This window comes from Malaclemys terrapin, chromosome 12 (assembly GCF_027887155.1).
Source record: "Malaclemys terrapin pileata isolate rMalTer1 chromosome 12, rMalTer1.hap1, whole genome shotgun sequence".
In the NCBI taxonomy this organism is placed as follows: Eukaryota; Metazoa; Chordata; order Testudines; family Emydidae; genus Malaclemys; species Malaclemys terrapin.
Window position 1 is genome coordinate 2,492,859 of NC_071516.1, and position 23,461 is coordinate 2,516,319.

The 23,461-nt window shown below is 46.7% G+C and overlaps 1 protein-coding gene across 2 annotated transcripts in view; it reads right to left on the minus strand.

The window, feature by feature from the left end:
* Nucleotides 1-6,091: 6,091 nt before the first annotated feature.
* TPX2 (TPX2 microtubule nucleation factor) overlaps nt 6,092-23,461 on the minus strand; it is a 31,543-nt gene continuing 14,173 nt past the window's right edge. For both annotated transcript variants that reach the window (XM_054044926.1, XM_054044927.1), the window contains exons 5-17: nt 21,762-21,896; nt 20,829-20,951; nt 19,215-19,348; nt 13,941-14,098; nt 12,859-13,030; nt 12,532-12,670; nt 11,739-11,955; nt 11,395-11,493; nt 10,345-10,521; nt 9,303-9,449; nt 8,655-8,766; nt 7,246-7,412; nt 6,092-6,479 (exon numbers count right to left, since the gene is read on the minus strand). In XM_054044926.1, the coding sequence (XP_053900901.1) occupies nt 6,369-6,479; nt 7,246-7,412; nt 8,655-8,766; nt 9,303-9,449; nt 10,345-10,521; nt 11,395-11,493; nt 11,739-11,955; nt 12,532-12,670; nt 12,859-13,030; nt 13,941-14,098; nt 19,215-19,348; nt 20,829-20,951; nt 21,762-21,896 (1,891 nt within the window). In that variant the 3' untranslated portion in view covers nt 6,092-6,368. The remainder of the gene's footprint in view (nt 6,480-7,245; nt 7,413-8,654; nt 8,767-9,302; nt 9,450-10,344; nt 10,522-11,394; nt 11,494-11,738; nt 11,956-12,531; nt 12,671-12,858; nt 13,031-13,940; nt 14,099-19,214; nt 19,349-20,828; nt 20,952-21,761; nt 21,897-23,461) is intronic.

The following is a 23,461-nucleotide window of genomic DNA, read 5'->3' on the forward strand; positions in this document are numbered from 1 at the left end:
TCAGCTGCACTGGAAAACTGGAGGCAGTGGAACTTAAAGAATGACCTTTTTGGTTACAACACAACTAGCTGATGCCCCAGTGCCTAATACCGGAGAGGCAGGGTTTGCAGCCAGCCCTCCGCACAGCGACGAGAGCTTCTCTCTCCCCACTGCTATAGGGGGCCCAACCCAACAAAGAGCTTCCTGGCTTCCGCTGCCAGGAGCCAGGCCTAGCATTCAGGGTCCGGCTCCCTACGCCCGCGCATTCCCAAAGCGAACAACGCAGAGCCCAAGTGACGATGCTGGGGGCTTCTAAGTAGGCAGCAGGTCCCCTCATTCTTGTGCGGGGAGTCAGCTTTGACTAACAGATGAGCCAGGATTCAGGTTGGCCCGTACTGAACGTCAAGAGCATTGTTTATGGGGGGCAGTTTACATTGTTCCCGCTCCACTTGTGTGCCATCCTTTCCTTTTAGGTTAGGGATGCAGGAGATCTGGGGGCCTTGGCTCTGCCGCACCCTTAGGATTTGGGGGGGGGGGAGGAATTGCAGCAGAGTGCGACGTCTCAGAAGGATTGGGCAAGGAAAGCCTGCCTGGGTTTGGCTAAGTATCCACCAGGCTGCTGCAGTTGCCCTGCTTAGCCAGAGAGCAGAGGCAGTTTGCTGGCCAGCTGGGTGGGCCGCGGGGCGAGGAAGTCAGCCCTGCTCACTTCAGAAAGCTGGGATGGAAGGGAGCCAGGTTTGGGGTTGTTGGTAGCAGATACTGATAAGGCGTACTCATCTCAGGAGGACTCTTCCCTTCAAATGGGACCAGGCCAGCGCTTGCAGGATCAAGCCCGTAGGCTGGGCTACGCCCAAACCGGCCCTAGTTTAGCTAATCCAGGTTAGTTAGGCTTTGGCCAAGGCTGTGCAGGGACACGTCGTTCAGACCAAATGTGACTCAAGTGACTTTGCTAAAGTCAAACCCGTTTAATGGGTTTTAGTCTAAACTAATGGCATTTATACAGACTGGCATCAAAATAGGTAAGTCAGCTTCAGTTCACACCATGTTAGTTTGATGCAAAGCTAGCTGGTGACCAGCCCTGTGTATCTATGAATCTTAAGGCAAGTCAAGAAATATGCCACAATCCCTCACTTTGTTGTCTCAACCCTCCTTCCCCATTCCTGTGGCTATCCTTTGACTTCTGCTCCCAGCCAGCATTCATACCTAGCACAGGACATGAGCCCCATAACAACTGGGTTTCCAGTAAGGCCCATCATGAGAGCTGCTGGGACCAGAACATCTTTGACAGCAATTTATCGTCTTTGTAACCTGTCAATGAATAAAATATCAGGTTTTAAAAGGAAAAGCCAAGCACAGGCAGACACCAAGAGCACATTTCAGTATCCAGGTGACAGGCAGGGCTGGTCCATATCTGAGAGATGCAATTACAATCTAACCAAACATACACACCGCACTTGACCACTAAAGCCCTTAACTCCATGGTGGTCCTTGACTGCCTCAAGGCAACAGTCTAGCTCTAGTACTTGGAACAGATCTGGCAGGAAGAAAGCAAAAGACGTATTTTCCAAAAACGGGTGGCCAACTCACATGACAAGGCCTCATAGGAACTGAAGACCATGAACTGTTCTGTACCAGCATGTTCCTGTATTGGCCACTATTGTGATGCACGGATTCCTTTCAGTGGAAGGGGAGGTGGAAGCAATCTTGTGTCCTCACAGTCATGCTGTTAGTTCCCAGCTGGACTCAGCTTCCTAACCTGATTGCTGGTTCTCTGGCCCCGCCCTTGGTAACTCACTTGCAGCCCAGCAGCACATGTAGAATGGGGTGGAAAGTTTGGGCGAATAGGAGAAGATGGGGACAAGAAAACATTTGCTGGTGGGGAGGAAGAGAGAGAGGGGGAGAGAGACTCAACTGAGGTAGTGGTAGCTCTCTTGGTGAGGTCATTTTAAAAATGAATTTGGAGAACTGCCTGCAAGTACAATCCTGCAATGGCAAGGAAGGGGGAAACGACCCAGCTTTGACATCAATGGTGGGTGGATAAGGAGACTCAGTGAACTTCTCCGCCAAAGTGATTGGAACAAGATTAGTAGTGGTTACAATTTGACGCATCATTAGGCTTAAAAGCTAACACGACAGTAGTTGTGCAGTTAGTTCACATCTTCAGGATCGTTTCAGCATCCCTGGCTGCATTTCCAAGCAGGCAGAGTGCACAGGGTTCTCCTAGCATGGTTAAGGACTAAGGCACACATCCTTAAAAGGTATTTATGCTCCTAACTTCTACTGAAGAAAGTGGAATCTAGCCACCTCTTGTTGAGGATCTGGACCTAAATCCTTTATTGCAGAAGAGAACAGAAATTACAGGAGACAGATCTGTTCCTGCGTAGCAACTTGGTTTAAAGCTCCTGAATGGACAGCTCTTGCCACTCGTAGAAGGTTACTCAAGGTGGTAATTCAATTATCCATGAGGCAGAAGCTTAGCTTTCATCAATAGATTCCATTGCACACATGGATTATAGAGTTAGTTTGTTTGAGACTAGGAATGATAGCGATGCTGCCAATTGACCAGAAGACCAGTTCACTCATAGCACACAACAGAGGCAAGCAGAGAGAGGCACTACTTTATTGACTTTGGGCAAGCAAGCAGGAAAACTTGCCCATGGAACTGGATGGCTATAGGGGACATGTAAGCCAACTGTAGCCTCTTACCACTATGCAGCTAGAAATTCTTGTAATTAATGGAGATATCCCATCTCCTAGAACTGGAAGGGACCTTGAAAGGTCATCGAGTCGAGTCCAGCCCCCTGCCTTCACTTACAGGACCAAGTACTGATTTTGCCCCAGAACCCCAAGTGGCCCCCTCAAGGATTGAACTCACAACCCTGGGTTTAGCAGGCCAATGCTCAAACCACTGAGCTATCCCTCCCCCTCTTCTTTCCTTAGGGCAGCAGCCAAGATACCTAGAAGCCATCTCTCAAGCCTCATGCCAGCCACGTATTGCTGCCTTTTCCCAATTGTCTGTTCTGCCCCTGCACCAAACCCCCATTGGCAGAGTGAGATACTTTGCTTTTCATGGCCTAACACACACCAGTCCAAGGCTATTCCATTCAACTCTTCCTCTCCATTTTGAGCTTGTCTATTTAACAGCCAGTGACAGAGTTGTGAGATTGTCTAACGAGGCTCCGGGAAAACAAACACAGAGCCAGTACAGACAATAGGCGATGCAGTTGTAGTTTTCATCTTTCAGTACCAGTCAAAGATGTGCAGGCAGGCAGGATTAGCATTACAGGATGGAGCCTTTGAACTGGGTTAGAAAGTACCAATGGATAGCATGGGTCTGTAGATCGTTTACATGGATAAGAAGTGAAAGGGGCTATCTTTAGGATGGCCCAGGCTTTTGGCACAGTTAGAGGAACACCCCCTCCCTGCTTAGACTTTTTTAGATAATGTAGTTACTGGAGGGGGGGAGAGGGAGTAAGGCAAAGTTGGGGGCGGAGTGTTTTTACTCTCCCTACGCCAGCGCTCATGAGCGAGTGTGGCAATGCTTGCTGGATTCTGTTCTAGACACACATTCCTCCGGCACTTGGGCCAGTTGTCACTTTGAGAGTCCAAGTTTAAGAACGAAAAGCCACACCCCAAAATGACTTTATAACAGTGCTCCAGGTTGCTCTTGAGAGCAGAAAACGAACAAGAAAATGCCAAGTGTTTTTCCACTTAGGAACTTGAGCCAGCATCCACATTGGCTCTGGTTGTAAAACAGAGTGTCCTGGGATACTTGGCAAGGCATCAAGCACGCCAGTTCCCTAGCTACACAAGCGTCACAGCTCTAAGCACCACACACTTTAACCTTTATGCTCTTTTCATAGGCTTGAGAAACTCCACACAGCCAGACCTTGTCTGTTCCCCAGGAAACTTTATACCTGGTCTAAATTGAGTGTCGCAGCAGGCTGCGAGGCAGATGGTGTCAATTCAGAATGAGAACAGCGTCCCTACCTGAATCCTAGCCGCTGCACTGAAGCTTAAGATAGCCTGCCTGACTTAGCTGGGGTTTTCTCAGCCAAGTCAGGCAGGCTATGTAGTCAACAGCTTCTTAACTGCTTCTATCAGCACTAAGGATTTCCCCAGACAAGCTAGGAACATATTGTGACATACCATTAAGGGAATGGGGAAAGGAGGAAAAAATCCAGGCATTGTAGAAATGATCTCCCAGAGTTACGCAATGCTACGAGGCACTACCAAGTGTTGATCTGAAGTTATTAGGAAGATGGAATTATGAGGAAATGTATCCTAAATGCTCTGAACATTCAATAGCCAAGATTTAAAATTGACTGCCAGCAGGAGAGGTACCAAGACTTCTCCCAGAGCGTGACTCATGTCTGACTTCAGCCCAAGTTAGTGCCACAGCATTAGCTAGTCAATATGCACAGCATTAGCAAAGGCTGGAGGGAAGCAAACACACTGAACAGCCCAATTATCCACCAGCTAACAGGAAGGAGAGGTTCTTACCAAGTTTTAAAACTAAGTAGATCCCAGCTATTCAGTCCCAATATGGACTTGGTCTGTCACTGAAGTAGAAGTAATAGCAAGGTTAAGAGACTGCAAACCAGAAGGAAGATACCTACCTTTTAATTCTACATCTCTGAAGATGCTGTCGTACAGGATTCACTCTTGCCTTTACTGCCGAGCATGACACTGCCACGACTCTGGTATTCCAGCCCTCTATTCTCCCTTTGCACAGGGAAACGTCTGTTGGGGATTTGTCCAGAGCATCTCTCGTGCTCCTTTGAGGATCACCCAAAACTTGCTGAAATTCTAAAGGAGTGAGGCTCCTCTGAAATGGTCCCCAGTTATCGTGTTAGTGATTTTACATGTCGACAGAGGACAAAACCTGCCCCATACACATTGTTGCTACTTGCGGAAGCTGTGCTCTTTCGACATCCCTTGAGCTTCTTGCTTTCCAGGAGTGAGAATTCTGTAGAGTTGGTATGTCCAGAGAAGGGAAAGTTACTTCCCTTGGGATTTGGCTCTGAAGTCATCCTGCTGGGCTCCCCTTCCTTCAGCCACCTCTTGAGATTAGTCTCCCAGAAAAAGATAAATTTTCAGTCTCTTGTGCCTTTGTTTTTAATGCACATTTATTTTCTGTTGATGGAATTGGCTTCTCAGAACTTTGCCTTCCATGAAGTTGAAGGAACTGTCTAGTATGTTTGGTGGGCAGCATTTATGCTTTGCTGGAGTTGGGGGGCACAGCCAGTATGGGGCCTGGCTCATGTTTTGTCCCACTACCACGGCACTAGTGGGTGAGCTGCCCCGCCCCACCCAAGAGCTAACTCCCACTCCCAGAGCTAGGAGACTTCAGTCAGTCTCCTGCTAGAGAGCTAAGACCCGGGATGGAGAATTCTGCACTGATGGTATCATTGGAAATGGTTGTTTCCTTCTTACCACTACCTCAAGATAAGGTTAGAGAGTTTGCTCTTGCTGGAAAAGTCTGCATGGCTCAACCCCACATCATTACAGCCTTATCACAGCCAACAGACCACCTAGGAGACTCAGACCACAGAAATAAATGTATCTCCTACAAGTGGAGAGGGCCAGGGCCCCAGTGACCTGAAGACCTTACACCCTTGAGAAGGCAGCTGAAGCAGAAGTCAAATTGGGGGAAAGAGAGGTGGCCATGATCACACACAGCGCTCTGAAATATTCCCAAGCCCACTCACAGGGATAGAGCAGGCAGTCTCTCACAGTAGATTGTGTGGATAATCATACGATATTCCCACTCATTACTTTGCTAACTGTTTTACTGATCATCAATGTTGACTATTAAGAGTCTTGTCCGTCAGCACCTGACTGAGCACCCACTGAAATGAATGGGGCAGTTTATACCTCAGCTATGGTTTCAGAGTCTGCAGACCAAGGCATTACTGAATGACACTACTCAGATTGAGGGTCACAGCTGGAGATTTGTTTTAAAAAACAAACAATCTTAGGTTCTGGAAAACAAGGCGGCAGCTTGAAGAGGTGGCCAACACCTGATTGGTGTGTACCAACTGAACCCAAGACACATCTGAACCCCTTCCACAAAAAGGGAATTGAGCCTGGCAGAACACCTTTTATTTTATTAAAGTATGCAAAATAGTTAATTCGTGTACTATTAAAACCTGGCTCGGTCTTTAAGAGGAACATCTCTACATGTTGAGTGAAGCCACATGACTGGTGATCTCTATCCAGGCACAGCACATTTCAGCCATTTGCCTCTGTGAAATTGTTAAAGCTACTCAATATCAAATAAAATAATGGAGGCCGGCATTAATTTAAGAGTAGTCCCAAGTTAGATGCATGTGTTTTCTCTATACCCAAGAGGCTGGGAAAGGAGGGCTCCTACACATTGGTGCAGATCAACACCGAAATCGGTCAGAAAAGTTTGGAGACTTTGGCACTGTCAGAGGCTGGTCACTTGGCTTCACCTCCAGACTGCGGTACTTGCGAACTGGATTTGCCTTGTGTACCTACAAAAACAAAAAGGACAGCTAAGGGTCAGTTACCATGGTTTAATTACACTCATCCCAATTCTACCATAGTACAGCTCAGCAGCCACCAAAAGGATGCAGTCAGGGAGCTGTGTTTAGGCACTAAAGAGTAATGACCGTGCTTCCAGTGGTCTGGGTACTGCACTCGAAGCAGGAGTTCTCAACCCTTAGGGGGCCTCGAGCAGGTTTCAGGGGGCCTCTAAGCAGGGCCAGCATTAGACTCACTGGGGCCCAGGGCAGAAAGCTGAAGCCACACCGCACGGGGCTGAAGCCTGAACAATGTAGCTTTGTGGGGGGTCCTGTGGCATGAGGCCCCACGCAGTTGCCTGTTTGCTACCCTGTAACGCCAGCCCTGGCTTTTATATGCAGTGGCACAGGTGCGCTGTGAAGTTAAGAGACTGTTGGGGGGGGGGGGGGGGGGGGGCAATCAAAGAAAAAGACTGAGAACCCCTGCCCTAAGCAACATGATGTGCATTTATAGGAGCCTGCTTTGGTGTTTGCACTGTTCAGTTCAAGCTATGTACATGTACCCTTAGGCCCTGAAGTGCTGATGTGCCAGGTTCAGAAAGCAATCTGGCACAAGTATCAGTAATACCCCCAGAGGGTATTTAGGAGACGGAGCCTTGGCAGATCACTACAGCAGTAGACTCAGGACTGCACTTGGCTGCTGCATGTCCAAGACAGACAAGTTAACAAGCCCAGTCAGTCTGTGTTCCAGCCCGACCAGGAATAGCTGCTTATTTACCAGTTCCTGTCTCAGCCTGGAGAGTTCTTCTTTCTCCCGCTCAGCCTCCTGCTGTCTTTCCTCTTCTTGAAGCTTCTCTTTTTCAGTTTCCAACATAGCGAGTCGCTTTTCGAACTCTTGACGCTCTTTTGCTCTCTTTTCTGTCGCCAGCTCAAAGCTTTCAGCAACTATGGAACCAGAAAGGTTCTCTAAGTTTAGAAAGAGGGAACAACATTGGCACAACGGTCACCCAAAGCATAGCTATGTTAGAGTTAGACAGAAGTCTCCTCCTCTAGAGGTCCATGCTTCAAGTGTATTAGTGGAGGCGGTTAGGATTTTGGAAGAAGGAAGAGCTTTATGCATCTGGGATGCTTTGATACCATGTCAGTTCTCCAATAATGGGCCAATGAATGTAGGCGCTGGTCAGTCTAGGGCAGAGGTTCCCAAACTTTTCTTATTGTGTACCTCCTTCCAGAGCTACCAGCTGCCAATGTACCCTTACCTTTCTCATCACTGATACGGTGTGTGTTCTTCTTAACACACCTGTCTTTAGCCATCTGTCCATATTTCACTTATGTGCACACACAGTTATAGTGCGATGTATACAACCGAAACCAAACAAAAAAACCACACCCCTGACTAAGTTCTGAGCTCAGCTAGACTGGACAGTTGCTGGGCAACTGAAGCGCACTTTATGATGATTGGAGGTGACGGCTCTGTGTGTCAGCGTCTGTTTTCATTGGCACATCTTGAAGTAAATTAACTACTGTACTGTATTTTATATAACAATTCCCATAGAGATTTAAAACTTTGGCTGAGTTGCCTAGTATGAAAATGCAATAAATAAATAAAATCCACCATTACACAATTTCTCCCATGTACCCCCCCCCCAGAGAGGTCTTGCATATCCCCGGGGGTATGCACACCCCAGTTTGGGAACCCCTGACCTAGGGCACTTCTTGGAAGAGTTCTTTACAAACAGACTTTTAAGGAGAAGGCGGTTGTAGGATAGAGAACAGACAAAAGCTCCCAGTTCCCACAAACCGGGCTTTGCCCCTCTTCATAAAGGGGAAGGGAGGGAAAGCCTGGCAGCTGCTGCTGAAATGTCAGCCGTCTCTACAGGGAGCTCCTTGCATGTGCTGGACCTTATCCCAAGCTAGTAACCATTATCTGCCAACTCCAACGCTGTTAATGCAGCTGCCATGTTAGAACAAAAGATGGAGCAGTGAAGAGGAAACCCCCCCACCCCACCCCCCTTTCCCTAGGGACTCAGGCTGTTAGAGAATTTGTTGATTAAGTATTGCACAAGCACCACTAGCTATGTGGATGCTAAAAAGGTATCATCAGTTTTTCTCAGTGCAGTTCAACAGCACTTATGCGTCAGCCCTGGACTGCCAGCAAGCCAGTGCAGTGAGTGCATGCAACTCCACCTGCTATTGGCTTGCTGTCCTTCTTTGGCACAAAAGGCTCCTGGTGCACAATGGTGTTTGGATTAGCTTTGAAGCACGCTGCCTCTTTCTGCCGTTTCAGGTCTTCTTTGATCTGCAGGGGAAGAAGGGTCCTGTCAGGAACTGAGTAACGGAAATGCACCCCACTCTCTGCTTCACAGAGAACAACGTTTAGACTTCAGACAATTCAGTAATTGAAAATGGAGAGAATTTAAACCCCAAAGAAATGTCGCCAAGCAGCACTGGTCTGCTTGGCATTTGTACAGTGAGCTGCCTGGAGAGCAGCTTCAGAAGCTAATGGTCAGTTTTATTGCAGCACTTGGAATTCCAACATCAGACTACAGGAGAGCTCCAGCTGTGCACAGCTGCCCTGGGAAATAGCAGGTAACAGCTGTTCCGGGGGGCTTTTCACAATACCAAAGGTCTGATGAGACTTGAACCCAAGGCAGGATAATTCGCTGTGTGAACCATTGCGAATATACCACTGTGACGAATGAACTGATTTTAGATGCCAGCAAGTCCCATTTCTGCTTAATTGGCACTTCATATAGAAGCCAGACTCTTCAGGCCCAGTTCTGAAGAGTTGCTGTGGCCCGAAGTGCCACAGAATTGCTGTCCCATTAGTCCTACCTGTTGCTGCCAATTCTGCAACTTGGTAGCTCCCCGTTCATCTGTCTGCAGATGGAAGGGCTCTGGTTGTGTTGTGTTCTTCACTTTTTTTTGTGGCAAGTTGATGTGGTCAAACTGAGGCAGGGGTAGTGCTTTGAACTTCGGTACCTACAAGGAACAAAATTCAAACCTGAATAATGGTAAGAGATGTGCTGCTTGGATTAAGATCACCCTGACTTTTCAGGTGGCAAATGTGAAACTGATTAAGGGAAACACTATACTCCCCCATCCTCTGGAGCTTACTGGTAACAAGAGATGCCAAGGGTAGGGGTTTTCAAAGGAAACTAAGGGAGTTAAGTGTCCAACTCCTATTGAATTTCAAATGGGATTTTGGCTCCTAAATCCCTTCGATATTTTTGAAAACCCTAAGGAATTTAGCTGACTCAAGAGGAATGAACATTTACATGGGCAAGGTTATCCAGCAATGCATTAGTGATTAAAAAGATAACCAATGGTTTAAGAAGGAATAAGGTCTTTCTGCTTCAGAAAATAAATCAGACTAACGGGAGTTAGGAAGAAGCTTGCTTTGCAGGCCTGCCTTTCCAGAACTGCCTTTTGAAGGATTTCTTGCACCTTCCTCGGAAGCATCTGTTACTGGCCCCTAGACCACACAGACCAATGCATTGATCCAGAATGGCAGTTCCCATGCTTCCTCTGAATGTTGGGCCAACAAGAACAGAGGGAGAGGAAAACAGGAATTCCATTATTTACCTCCAGGGATTGAAGGACACTGAGATGGACAGTTGGAATATCTTCCCAGGTGAAGATATTCCCTAGACATCTATTTACTCTTACCAGGGGAACTGACACCCTCCCCCATGATTTTGTAGCACTCTTGAGACCTTGCAAAATAGGTTTGCAAAACGCTGTACAGCTGGTCAGTCTACAGGAGCAGTTTTGCTTGAACATGAAACCCCACAAGCATTTCTGCCAGTAGCAAGAGATGGGATATTTTTTTTTTTTTTTGGAAACAGAGTAATCCAAGACATTTCCCAGCACGCACCTCCTCTTTCTGCAGCTCTTCTATTTTTTTCTCCTTTTGCATCCACCTCTCTCTGTCACGAGAGTCAAAAGAGAAGGGGCACACTTCCACATGCCTCTGCTCGGGGGCTTTAGGTTTGAAGGGCACTCCATAGTGTGGCATGGGGTTAGCTTTGATCACCGGGACCACCTCCTCTCTCTAAAGAAACATCAGCATTAAGGAGACAGGCTGAGACACAAGAGACACACTGATCCCCTGACCAGTGTTGTTCTTTGATGGTAGGTTTAAGACTTTTGGTGATGGGAGATTCCTAGTGTTGCTAAAAATGAAGGGCTTAAGACTGGCACTTTGTCCTCTCCTACTAAGAGGCACAGTACAGTGCAACAGACTGCCACAGGAATAACACAGGTATCAGTCTTGAGGCTTCTTGGGGAACTAGATGAACAATGCAAAAATCTTGCTTGTTCTACTACTCACTAAGGTTGGATTGTAGTTTCTCCACCCACCCTCAAGGGCCCTGGGTCTCCCCAGGTGGACCATGGTAGCACCAAGGTGTTTGATCCGGAAAAGCCTTCATCCTGCTTATGAAGAAGCTCCCTTTGCACCTAGAATAACTATAGCGAAAAATACAAATCCTGAACGTCCACTTCCCTCCCCAGCAGATTAGCATCAGGGCCAGAGCCCTCACTCCTCAAGAAGGCTATAAGCCATGTAGTTTTCCCCTGCAAGATAAAGTTAGTGACAGCAGCAAAAGGCATACCTTCAGTACCTCAGGAGCCCAAACAACGTCCTTTAAAATAAACGGTCTACTCAGTTAAATGTATTTTCTTAAAAGGATCTGAGTTCTCTGAAGGACAGATAAAAGTGATTCCCTTTGGGAGGAAATGGCCATTGGAAAGAGGGCTAATTGGAGGTCTCTCCACTGAATCATGTTCCCCAAGTTTGAAGGCAAGTATTGCTCAACTAGAACACCCATTACTGCTTGTGAAGTCGCTGCTGGTTGGCTATGGGAAGGGTAGGGTCCCAGCTGCCACATGCTATGGAGACCAGAAACCGTCCCAGATTAGTCACCTTTTCTTCCTCGCTACCAGGCATTCGGACTCTGTTCTTCAGTGCAAAGGCTGGGGATTTAGGAACTGTAACAGGAAGGGGCTTCTTTTCTGGAACACCCTGTCAGGAGGAGATAGTCAAGTGAGAATTTAGCCCTAACGAGGCAATACTTCACAGGAGCACCCTAGCCTGAATTAACCTACTGTAGCTCTTCCCCGATGTGAAGGGATATCTGGAGCTCTTTGGTAGACACAAACTGCAGTAAGCATCAGACAGAAATAGGGAAGCATGCTCTGAAATGGAAGCTTACTGCTGCTTCAGATGTTCTCATTTCTTGAGCAGAGCTTTGTTGCAAGAGTTCTTACCACAATATCCTCCAAGATTTTAGCTGGACATGGCCTGGAATGGAATTCAAAATGCTCCTCCTCCTTCTGCTTCTTGCTCTCTCGCTCCTGAATCCTTTTTTCAATTTCCAAGTCAAATCCAATAGGCTGTGTGGGCTCTTTCACAGGGGGTTTCTTGGGCAGGATTGGTCCACCCTCTATGATCCTTGGATTAAGCTCCTGAGCTTTGAATTTGTATCTGCATGAAGAATGAGGGGACAATCATCTACACACAACAAGGCAGAGAACAGTCATAAGTCATTTTTCCCTTGCCACCACTGCAGAAATCAGCAGTAGTGACCAACAGTTGAGCTTTGCATATTTCACCTTATGCATAGCTCCACTTCCTTACTAGGAGTCAACAAGGATCAACTAAGCCACTCACCACATTCCCCAGGCACAACCTTACCCACTGGATTAAGTGACTACATGTTTTTATTTTAGAACTTAACTAGGGGGAAAAAAAAAAAACCCAAGTCTGGTTGTAGGAGAGTTTATACTGCACGTGGTGATTGTACTTGCTTATTAGGGGAGTGTTACTAACTAACTCTTGGCCAAGAGTTTCTTTTTATGAACTGGATCATTTTCCATATCTATGTTAGATTATCAACCCTATATCCTTTTGCTTTAAATCTAGATACACCAAGCTCATTTACACAATTGTTTATAGCTTTACACAAGACTGTTCCTCAGAAGCCTGGAGACTTTTGGGTTGGTTCAAGGTTGCTCTGTGGACACTAGGGTATTTCAGGGTCTAAACAATGCTTCTACTTACTGTCGGAGCTTCTCTATTTCCTCTGCCTCCAACTCAGCTGCACTCTTGCAAGTTACAGGTCTTAAGCGCTGTTTGGTTTGAAGCAGTGGAGTTTTGGGCTGCGTAAGTCTGGCCTTCAGTGGCTTTACTGGAATTGGACCTACAAATCCAAATCACAGAAACTAGCAATTAATAGCCGGAACTGAAACTGATCATTTTAATTAGAGCAGATGGCCAGGCTGAGAGAGACTCATACAAAGTAGGCAGAACCTTAACAAGTTACTGCTTCCTGCTCCCCTGTTACCTTGGCACACAAATTACCAGCTAGCCCACATCACTAAGGCTTACTTTCATCGGTCCTCCTGCTCCTCAAATGGTAACGAGAGGGAGTACGTTTCTGGAAGTTTTCAATCTGCTGAGCAAGGGGGACATACTCTGATGTAGTTTCTTCAAACTTCCTTTTGTTGCCACAGGAGAGATTGAAAGGTTTGGGGACGGTGGGCCCCTTCACCACTCGTGCCTGGAAAGAGAAGTTGCTGGTCATTGTAGCAATCTAAACAAGGCACTCCACCAAAGCTTCACTCCTACACCAGTGTAAGATGTCCGTCTTCCCGCTAGTAAGGGAAAGTGTCAATGCTTAACAGGAGGGAGGCACTGTACAATCGTTCATTTAATCCTCTATGCCAACTGATTAAAGCATTCTAATCTCCTCCTCATGTTCTGGTCTGCCACCTCAGATACCATAGTCATATCTTCAATTTATATTAAATGGACCCCCTGAAATTCTCTTCTCCCAAAACTACTTTAACAGCAAGAAGAGAAGAGAATCCATGCAGAGATGAGAGCACAGCTCCCACGGATTTGAATAGATGTACATGCTCAGCACTGCTGAGGATAGACCCTACTGCACTGATACTCCGATGTAGCTAAATAAGCAGACTCCAGCTTGGAAATCGAATCCTTGGTAGGTTACTAGGGATGAGGACTTGTAACAGCCTTGCTGATAAGCAATCACCTGTAAGGGAAGAATACTTAGCTCCCACTCAGATATCTGAAGAGTAGGTGTACCGGGGAAGGCATACTACTCTATTTTCAGAGGATCCTCTTTTTGGAGCCTCATGGGAACTCAACCTGTTGGAGCAGTAGATGGGATTCCAGATTCCACCTCCACCACTTGCGAGCTGACTGGACATACGACAAGCTCTGGGATGGGCCAGACTGGAAACTCTGCAGAGGTGCTGACAGCCAGCACGGCGATGCTCAGTAAGACCACGGCACCTCTATTAGTCGGTCACATCCCACATGACCTTTTACACTCACACCCAGTGAATTACCACCAGCAAATCCCACATTAGCAAACTGTAGAACAGGAAGAGCCACCAATAGATTTAGAACAATCAGGTAGCACCCTTGCTGCCCTATCCTCTCACCGGAGATGGAGGGTGCTTTCTCAGTGCTGCTATGAAATCCAGCTTCTTGTATTCATTCCCAGGTTGGCTTTCTGTGTGCTGTTTAATCCTCTCATCTGTGCAGAAATGGAAGTCAATCGGCTTTGTTATCTGGCCAGTTGTTTTCTTCACAGGTTGTCCTAAAAAGGAGAAAAACCCATGAGACTGATACCAGAGGAGCAAAACCAAAACCTGTGTTCTCTATGCAGTTATGTGCATTATATCAGGCCTGCAAACTCATCCTCAGCCCTTTATATTTCACAAGATAATTAAGCTTTGTTTCCAGGTAGATTTGTGGCCCAATACACTTTAGACATGCCATTTGATATGGTCCCAGAAACATGCTGTTAAGAATGTGGAAAATCTGCTTTTGTGGATATGTCTACCTCTGTCTATTCAATTATAGTCATGCTGTCTGCTACATGGTGCAGAGATCTGACTCTGATCCAAATAGAGTTACATCTGCAAGAAAGCAGATCATGGTTGTAGCCAGCCCATCCCCAACATTTAAATACTAAAGAACCTGGAAATGGTTAAAAGCCTCAGTCCCGAAACTATGGGGAAGAGGAGGGTCTGGAGACTAAGGCCTACAGTGAAATTAATGCAGATTAAGGTAGGGTGTGAATTTAAAGCAGAGTAGCTATTCCTGATTAACTCCCTGCGTGAGTGCTCTTATCCTGGTTTAACCCAATCCACTTCCAAAGTGGATTACACCAATACGGAACAAAACCCTTATTCCAGAAATCAGAGTATCCACACAGGGAGTCATAGTTAAGGCTGCAAATCATTCATAGAGGTCGCAGCGTCCATGACTTTCTATGGCCTCTGTGAATTTTGCTGCACTGGTGTGGCCGAACCCAGGACCACCCCAGCAGCTGGGGAAGCCTCAGGGAAAGCCACCCTGGTACCCCAGGCTGCTGGTCCTGGAGCGATGGGGGCAGGGGCAGCACCTGGCCACCTCCCAGCAGGGCCATAGGCCCACCTGGCCTGGTGGTGGGTGGCACCACGTGCTGTCCCCTTCCCCCCAACTGCAGCAGTTTCAACCAGTTTGTCTGGTACTGAAGTTAGGCTCACTGGCCTATCATTGCCAGGAGTGCATCTAGAGCCTTTTTAAAAAATTGGTGTCACATTAGCTATCCTCCAGTCATCTCGTACAGAAGCAGATTTAAAGGATAGGTTACATACCACAATTAGTAGTTCTACAATGTCACATTTGAGCTCCTTCAGAACCTACCATCTGGTCCTGGTGATTTATTACTGTTTAATTCACCAATTTGTTCCAAAACCTCCTGTAATGACACCTCAATCTGGGACAGTTCCTCAGAGTTGTCACCTAAAAAGAATGGCTCAGGTTTGGGAATCTCCCTCACATCCTCAGCCATGAACACTGATGCAAAGAATTCATTTAGTTTCTCCACAATGGCCTCATCTTCCTTGAGTGCTCCTTTAGCACCTCGATTGTCCAGTGGCCCCACCAGTTGTTTAAAAGGCTTCCTGCTTCTGATGTACTTAATTTTTTTGCTATTACTTTGAGTCTTTGGCTAGCTGTTCTCCAAATTCTTTTTTGGCCTAATTATATTTTTATACTTCATTTGCCATAGTTTATGCTCCTTTCTAGTTTCCTCAATAGGGTTTAACTTCCACTTTTTAATGGATGCCTTTTTGCCTCTGTTTCTTTTACTTTGTTTAGCCACGGTGGCACTTTTTTGGTCCTCTAACTAGGTTTTTAGTTTGCACCCATAGGGCCCACACACAGGGACTTACAGTGCAGTACTCTGGTGCATGCGGATACTCACACCGCTGAATTGTGTTACAGTGCAGATAAGACAAGAGTCCTCAGAAAGCAGGGATACCAGAGTTAAGTCAGGACCATCTAACAGTTTGTCTACAGATAGACACACAGGAAAATTAATTAAAGGTGTGAATTAAAAAACGGATTCGTGAAATTGTATTGGATGGAGTACCCCCTCTCTACTCTGCAGAGCACTCAGTGGTCCAAAGTGATACAGGGCCATGCACGGTAGAAAGAGGATAGTCGGGACAAAAAAAGAGAAGGTGGGGTGGATCCAGTTCTTGCTCTGGTGAGCCGTCCTTGACCGCCCCTTCAAAAGGCCTGTCTCTGGCTGGAAGGAGGCTTGGATTGGCCAGAGCCCTGGCCTGAGGACGGGTGCGCCTTTTCCTGCTGCTCCTAGTCCTTCTCCAGGAAGGGTCCTGACAATTCTGTTGGTAGAACCTTGGAGGAGGTTGTGCCCTGAAGTGCTTCCGCTGAGTGGCGGGAGTGTGTAGGCCCAAGGCTTTGAGGGTGGCTCTAGAAATCTTTCAGGCTACGTAGCCTTTTATCTGTCTTCTCGGCAAACAGTCACACCCTCAAAGGAGAGGCCCTGTATGGTCTGCTGGACCTCGTACGGGAGACCAGAGACCTGGACCCAGGAGCCCCTTCTCATGGCCATCCCTGTAGCCATGACTCATGGCAGCGTCATCACCGTCCAGCACAGCCTGGAGGGAAGCTTGTGAAATTAGCTTGCCCTCTTCAACCAAGGCCGAAAACTCAGCCTGGGAGTCTAGGGGGAGCAGTTCCGTAAATTTTGCCATTACCACACAGGTATTATAAGAGAACTGACTGACAATGCCCTGTTGGTTGGAATCCACCCATATAATAGACCTTTCTCCCGAAAAGAGATTTTTTTTAGTCTCCCTGTTTTTGGGCCCTTGGAAGCCTTGCCACTTGCACTGATTGGCAGTGTCCACAACAAGGGAATCAGGTTGAGAGTGGAATATAGGTGTTGTTAGTCCTTAGAAGGCACAAAGTATTGCCATTTGCCACCCATGGCCAAGTGCAACAACGAGGCTGGGGTCTGCCACAGGGTCTTGGTGGTGCCTGCAATGTTTTTGATGAGCGGCAGGGCAATACGGGAAGGTCCAGAGGGCGTGAGGATATCCACCATGGGATCAGAATACTCAACTACCTCCTCTGCCTTGATGCCCAGACCCTGGGCAACCCGACGCAGCAACTGCTGCAACATCCTATTGTCTTCAAGTGCTGATGCTGTGGCAGTGCCCGCCAGGGCTTCGTCTGGCGACGAGGAGGAGGCCCCCAAAAAGGTGGCTGCTCCCCACTGTCAGCACCCAAGTGGGCCTGGGTAGGTGCCGAGGTGGACAACGCCATGCCCCTCAGTGCTGGGGCCGTGGAGGACAGTATTGGTGCTGCTGTCGGTGCAGGAGCCACTGTCCATGCAGGAGCCGAAGTCTAAGCCAGTGCCGATGGCGTCGACGCAGGTGGTGGCTGCTCAGTGGCTGGTTGATCGACTGGAGGTGGGATAAAGGTGGCCAAAGCTACCGAAATCACCGAGTGGGACCCCTGGCTCTGGTGGAAGGCCCAGGGAGTCCAGAAGGACCACTGTGATAGGTTCTACCACTGCGGTGGGCCATTGTGCCAGGCAAGCCCATCTGTCCCGCCACAACCGGGACCTACTGCTCTTGTCAGAGCGGTAGGAATCTGACTCCAACTCCGAGGTCTCAGAAAAGGAAGACGACGGAGAAGCCGTACTTTGGGGAACCGATCATTGGGAGCTCTGGGACCGACTAGGCTCTCTCCCCGGAGGAGCTAGCACTAGAGGGTGCCATGGAGAAGGAGAACGCTGGGACATCATCACCAGCTTCCCTCTTGATTGCATGTGGGACCAGGGTGGTGCTGATGGTGCTCTCTGGCTTCTTTTTCTTCTGAGGCACCAGCAATGATATCGGTGTCTGCCTGCTGGTTGGCTGTGGGAGGAGCCATGCCAGTGCTGAGCGTCTTGGGAAGAGTCCTTTCTTGGCACCGGTTCCTGGGAGGACGGTGCTGGGGTGCTCTGCATCGACGATTACATGCTGGGTGAAAGGTCCTCTGACCCCGGGTCCAAGTGGGGGCAGAGAGCTGCCTCCATAAGGAGAACTTTGAGCCACTGGTCCCTTTCTTTAATGGTTCTGGGATGGAACTCGTGGCAAATCTTACAACGGTCCTTTTGGCGACCTTCCCCAGACACCTTAAACTAAAGGCATGAGGGTCACTCTTTGGCATGCGCTTAGTGCAGACCCCACAGGTTTTAAACCCTGGGGACTGCGGCATACCACGGCTCCAGAGAGTCGGGGGGGGCTAACCCCCCCAACTAAAGAACTATGGCACTTGACAGGGAGTGATGTGTACCAGTGCTGGTGAGGCCAGGCTGGAGCTATCAATATCACCAAAGCTTGTTCCCTCCGTATCTTCAGGAGCACCTGGTGAACGAGAGGGATAGGCGGAAACGCATATAGGAAATAGCCTCCCCCTCAGAAAGTCTGGCACGCGAGGCATACCGCTCTCTGTTCTCCAACATTGACATGGAGAGCAAGTTCCGCTTGAGAACAGAGGCCTTGAGTCATCTGATTGGAATTGACATGAACAAGCACTTGAAGAAAGCAGGGATACCAAGGTTAAGTCAGGACTATCTAACAGTTTTTCTACAGGTAGACACTCAGGAAAATTAATCCAATTAATTAAAGGTGTGAATTTAAAACATAGATTCATTAAATGGCATTAAGTCCCTGTGTGGATGCTCTTGTTCAGAATTAAAGTGACCTTAATTTGGCACAAAACTGAATTAAGCTAAACCAAATTAATACTGAACCCGGCCCTTGTTGCTGCCAACTCAGACGGGCAGAAGGGTTACATAGACAAGCCCCAAGTCTTCAGGGAAGTGATAAGCATAAGTAAGAAGATATGTATGTAGACCTTTTGTTATTTTTACCCTTTTGTTTCAGAGAAGCTGTCTAGTCACTGCATTTTCATACTGAGGACATGCCCAAAGGAAAGCATCTGGCAGGTGCCAAACCCTGTTGGGACCTGTCACCTGCCAAGGAACCAGTCTAGAACTGGGGTGAATCATGGGATTCTACTCTGAGAAGTGGAAGTGCTGCTCTGTCCCTGGAACCATGACATGCATCAACCCAAACCCTCCAGACTAGAATTCATACAAGACCCAAGACAATCTGTGGATGGGTTAGTGACATCAGGATATCTCAGATGCCCATGTCAGGATCAGTGCATTTTACTTAGAGTACACCCACCAAAGAAAGGGAAGGTGAGAAGCAAACAGCTAAGGGGGCTCAAACTGCATTCCATGTTCTTAGAAATGGCCATACGTTGACATTTCCCTCCAGAAGGCACTATCCATAGCCACACCCTCGCGGGTCACTAGGAGGGCATGGGATGCTAAGCCTCCATGTTTAGCTAGAGCCTACCTGAGCCAGCAATAGCAGCTATCAGGGACTCTTCATTCTTTTTGCGCAGATCCATTGTCTCCTGCTGCAATTGCTTCATCTTTTCCAGCTCCTGCTCCTCTGTGCTCTTTAGCTTGCCAGAAAGATACTTCCTCCTGAAAGAGTGAAGTATGTCAGAAAGCTAGAGAGGAGTTGTGACGCATGGCCAGAAAGGGTTAAACATCCTGCAAAATAAATACCTCTCAAAAGACATGTGGAGGGATAATGTACGAGTAGGGTCAATGATGTAATCAACAGTCCCTGTCTATGCTGTATTCTGATATTTCAGAGATCAAAAGAACATCCTAGCATTTGAATGAATTGTAAACATGGGATATCTCTGTATTCATCTCTCTTTGAAGTGTACCCTGAATGTTGGAGGAACAAGCAAATGGCCTTATGTTAATTTGTATAGCTAAGTACTAGTGATGGACCTCCTTCAAAGTCATCCTAATGACCTTCTGTTCCCCGAGGAAATACCAACTTGGCAAAAAAGGACATTAAATTGTACAAAAGATCCTTCGGTCCTGATTTGGTCATCTCAGATCTGCTTGGGCTTCATCTGGGAAGTTTGAGTTGCAAGACAGGTCCCAGTTATGCTGGTATGCCCTGAATATGATATTTGGATATCGGACTATAACCTATGAACTATTTCTAAAAGAGCTCTTTGCAACTACAAAGCTCACCATCTCTGCTATGAATCTGAATCTTAAGAATTGAATTCATGTCTGTATGTATATTGATCTTTCAACTATACTTCCTTTCGTTTTTTTAATAAATTTTAGTTTAGTTAATAAGAACTAGCTGTAGCGTGTTTTGGGTAAGATCTGGAATATTCAATAACCAGGGAGGTAATGTCTCCAACCCTTTGGGATTGGTAGAACCTTTTCTTTTATATGATGAAATAAGATTTTCAGAAATCATCATATTTGACTTAGGTGCCTGGATGGAGGCCTGAGGCTGGATCCTTTAAGGGAACTGTATTGTTTGGACTTCTGAGTAACCAGTGAGGTAATAAAGAAGCTGTTTTATGCGGTCTTGAAAAATGTAAGTATTGGAATATCCACCAGCTTTTTGGGGATTGTCTGCTCCATTCTTTGCAGTTCACCCTAATTGAATGACTACAGCTGGCCCCCACTAGGACCCCGGTCACAGGAGTGAACAAGTTTACAGGAGGTTTACCTGCTTCTCTTCAACAGCCTGAGGAGATACTAATCCCTTGCCAAACCTCTATGATCTCAACAAGCATAACTTCCCATTTCTATTGGATATTGCATTCCCACCTCAAAGAGGCATCAAGTGAAGATCTGCAGTGCAGAAGTCTAACTCTCAAGTTCCAGAGACACTGTTCAGAGTAAAGCCGATATTTTTGGCTAACTACAGTCTTTGATTTTGTATCTCAAGGAGTCCACATATAGCTAGTTGGGCTACATCCTCATTTGTACTTTAGGATTACTGCACACATGCTCAGAACACTTGCGGGCACACTGCCTCTCCCACCTCCTCATATAATAGTAAGACTTGAGACCACAAGCTTTCCTTAAATGGTCATTTTAAAATTACAGCTACTAGCACAAAAGGGATTGTTGTACGTACTTCAGCATTGTTGGCGTGGTAGGCATGGTCAGCTTGCTCTTGGGTCTGGCTGGGGAGAGTTCAGTGCTCTGGGAGTGATCTCTGTTCAGCGATACCTCAGTCATTCTCTCTCTACTGCTAGAGCTACAGTGACAAAATAGATAAAGATCAACACAAAACTGAGCAAGCCATTCCTGGATGCCAGTGTTTTCAGTGCAACACTGGTTCTAGCGCTCACTAACATGCCCTGGACATCCCAAACACCTAGTGAATTCACCAGTCATCTGAAGATAACCCAAGGAAGAGCCTTACCTGGCCATATAGCATGGCACTGGTGGTCTAGTTTTCCCTGGTACTCTGTTAAAGCTGCAAAAGGGAAGACTAATTACTGAAGTTTCAGAATGTAGATTCTCCTTCCAGAATGGGCTTTGATGTATGTACTCTCCTCTGTTAGGTGGAAAGAGTAATTGCCGAGGCATACATCCCATCCTGTGCCAACTGCACTAGCGTATTGTTTTCTTGATCCAAAGTTTCCTAGCATATAGTGGAGTCATATTTAAACTGAATTTGAGAAACATTCTCTTCTCGCAGTCTAGAATTGTTCGACTCCATCCTCACTAGTAGCATGAATCGAGTTTAAGACAGTTCACAGAAGCACTGGGCCCAGAGTGATAGGGATTAAGAAACTCAAAGCTGAATCACTCGCTGTATCTCTCCCTCTCCCGCCCAGCATTCCTCCTCAAATTTGGAGGGAAAAAATAAAACAAAAACAAATCACTGGATTCATGTGTTACGGAATTAGTATCATGAACCAGGTCTCCATCACCTCTACCTAAGCCTGCAAGTCCAACTCATCTAGGCTGAAGCCTATCAGAAGAATGGACTCTAAGTAATTTGAGAGATAAAAAGCAGCACTCCCACCACCCAGCCCCAAGCAGGACTCTGGTGATGTACATTTTCTGTTTCTTGGTGGGTGGAACATCTTCCTTTTTGATGGACGTGACAGTGCATCTCTCTGCTTTGACTTTGGCCTGACGTTTGCGTTGCTGGGAATTCTTCTGTTGTGCTGACAGTCTTCTGGATACCCTCCTGCAGGAAAGAACAGTGTCAAGTCTCCCAAGTAGTCTTTGAGAAAGACAATCAGTTCCATATAGTGTATTTCAATATCTGCTGGAAAGAGTCACTGAAATCCAGACAGCACTACATTCAGATATGCTAAAGAGGAGATTAATAGCAGCTAATCGTTACACTGCTAATTGAAAACCTAAATCATTTCTGTTATTTGTACTATGGTACAAAGCCCCCTTGTGCATCTAGGTTGCAAGTCTGAACTCAGCGTCACTCAGTAGAAACTTCTAAGTATCACCAACAGCAAAGGGACTGTGACGTTGTGCAGTCTATATGGTTTTATAAAAATATGATAAGTGAATATAATGTAACTGGGATATGCTTCATGCAAAAGGTCTCTTGTAAGGTATCATTACAAAGCTTATAATCTACGGAGTGTGATCATCCTGTTTGTATAAATGTACCACTCTTGTATCTAAAACTAGAAATATAAAATATAACTTTGAGAGCCTATTGTAATTATGCAAAGTGTGGGCCATTAATGGAATCTTGATGACTCCCATTAACCAGGACCACTGTCTGCAGATGGCTACGTTTTACCTGTGAGTCTTCCTGTATGCTGGCAAGGGGGTAATGAAGTCTTGCAGTGACATATGATCATGTCACCTGAACTGCAAGAGTGTGAGAGTGAGAGTGTCGATATATAGAATCCCCTAGCTACCACCTGAGCTGGAACAAGAGCTGTACCAGGGGAAAGAATTGTGCCCAGACCTGGAAGGTGTCCAGTCTGAGGAAAAAAAAACTTACTGAAGCATCTCTGAGGGTGAGATTATCTGTATTCAGTTTGATTAGACATAGATTTGTGCATTTTATTTTATTTTGCTTGGTGACTTACTTTGTTCTGTCTGTTACTACTTGGAACCACTTAAACCCTACTTTCTGTATTTAATAAAATTACTTTTTACTTATTAATTGACCCAGAGTATGTATTAATACTTGGGGGAGCAAACAACTGTGCATCTCTCTCTATCAGTGTTATAGAGGGCGAACAATTTATGAGTTTACCCTGTACAAGCTTTATACAGGGTAAAATGGATTTATTTGGGTTTAGACCCCACTGGGAGTTGGGCATCTGAGTGCTCAAGACAAGCACACTTCTGTGAGCTGTTTTCAGATATACCTGCAGCTTTGGGGCAAGTAATTCAGACCCTGGGTCTGTGTTGGAGCAGACGGGAGTGTCTGGCCCAGCAAGACAGGGTGATGGAGTCCTGAGCTGGCAGGGAAAACAGGAGCAGAGGTAGTCTTGGCACATCAGGTGGCAGCTCCCAAGGGGTTTCTGTGATCCAACCCGTCACAGGACTCTTACAGCCTCAGTCCAATTCCAGATATCTACACATCCTGGAAGTCACCAGCACAACTGGCTATCTCAGCCAACAGGTATGAAACTGAACTACCTTCTTACCCCTACAGATGGGGCCTTCAGGTTAGGAAACAGACCCATTGACAGGAACCACTTAAATCCTACTTTCTGTAGTGGTGGGTTAAGCCAATATCAGTCTCCAGTTCTATCTATATGGAAACATTCA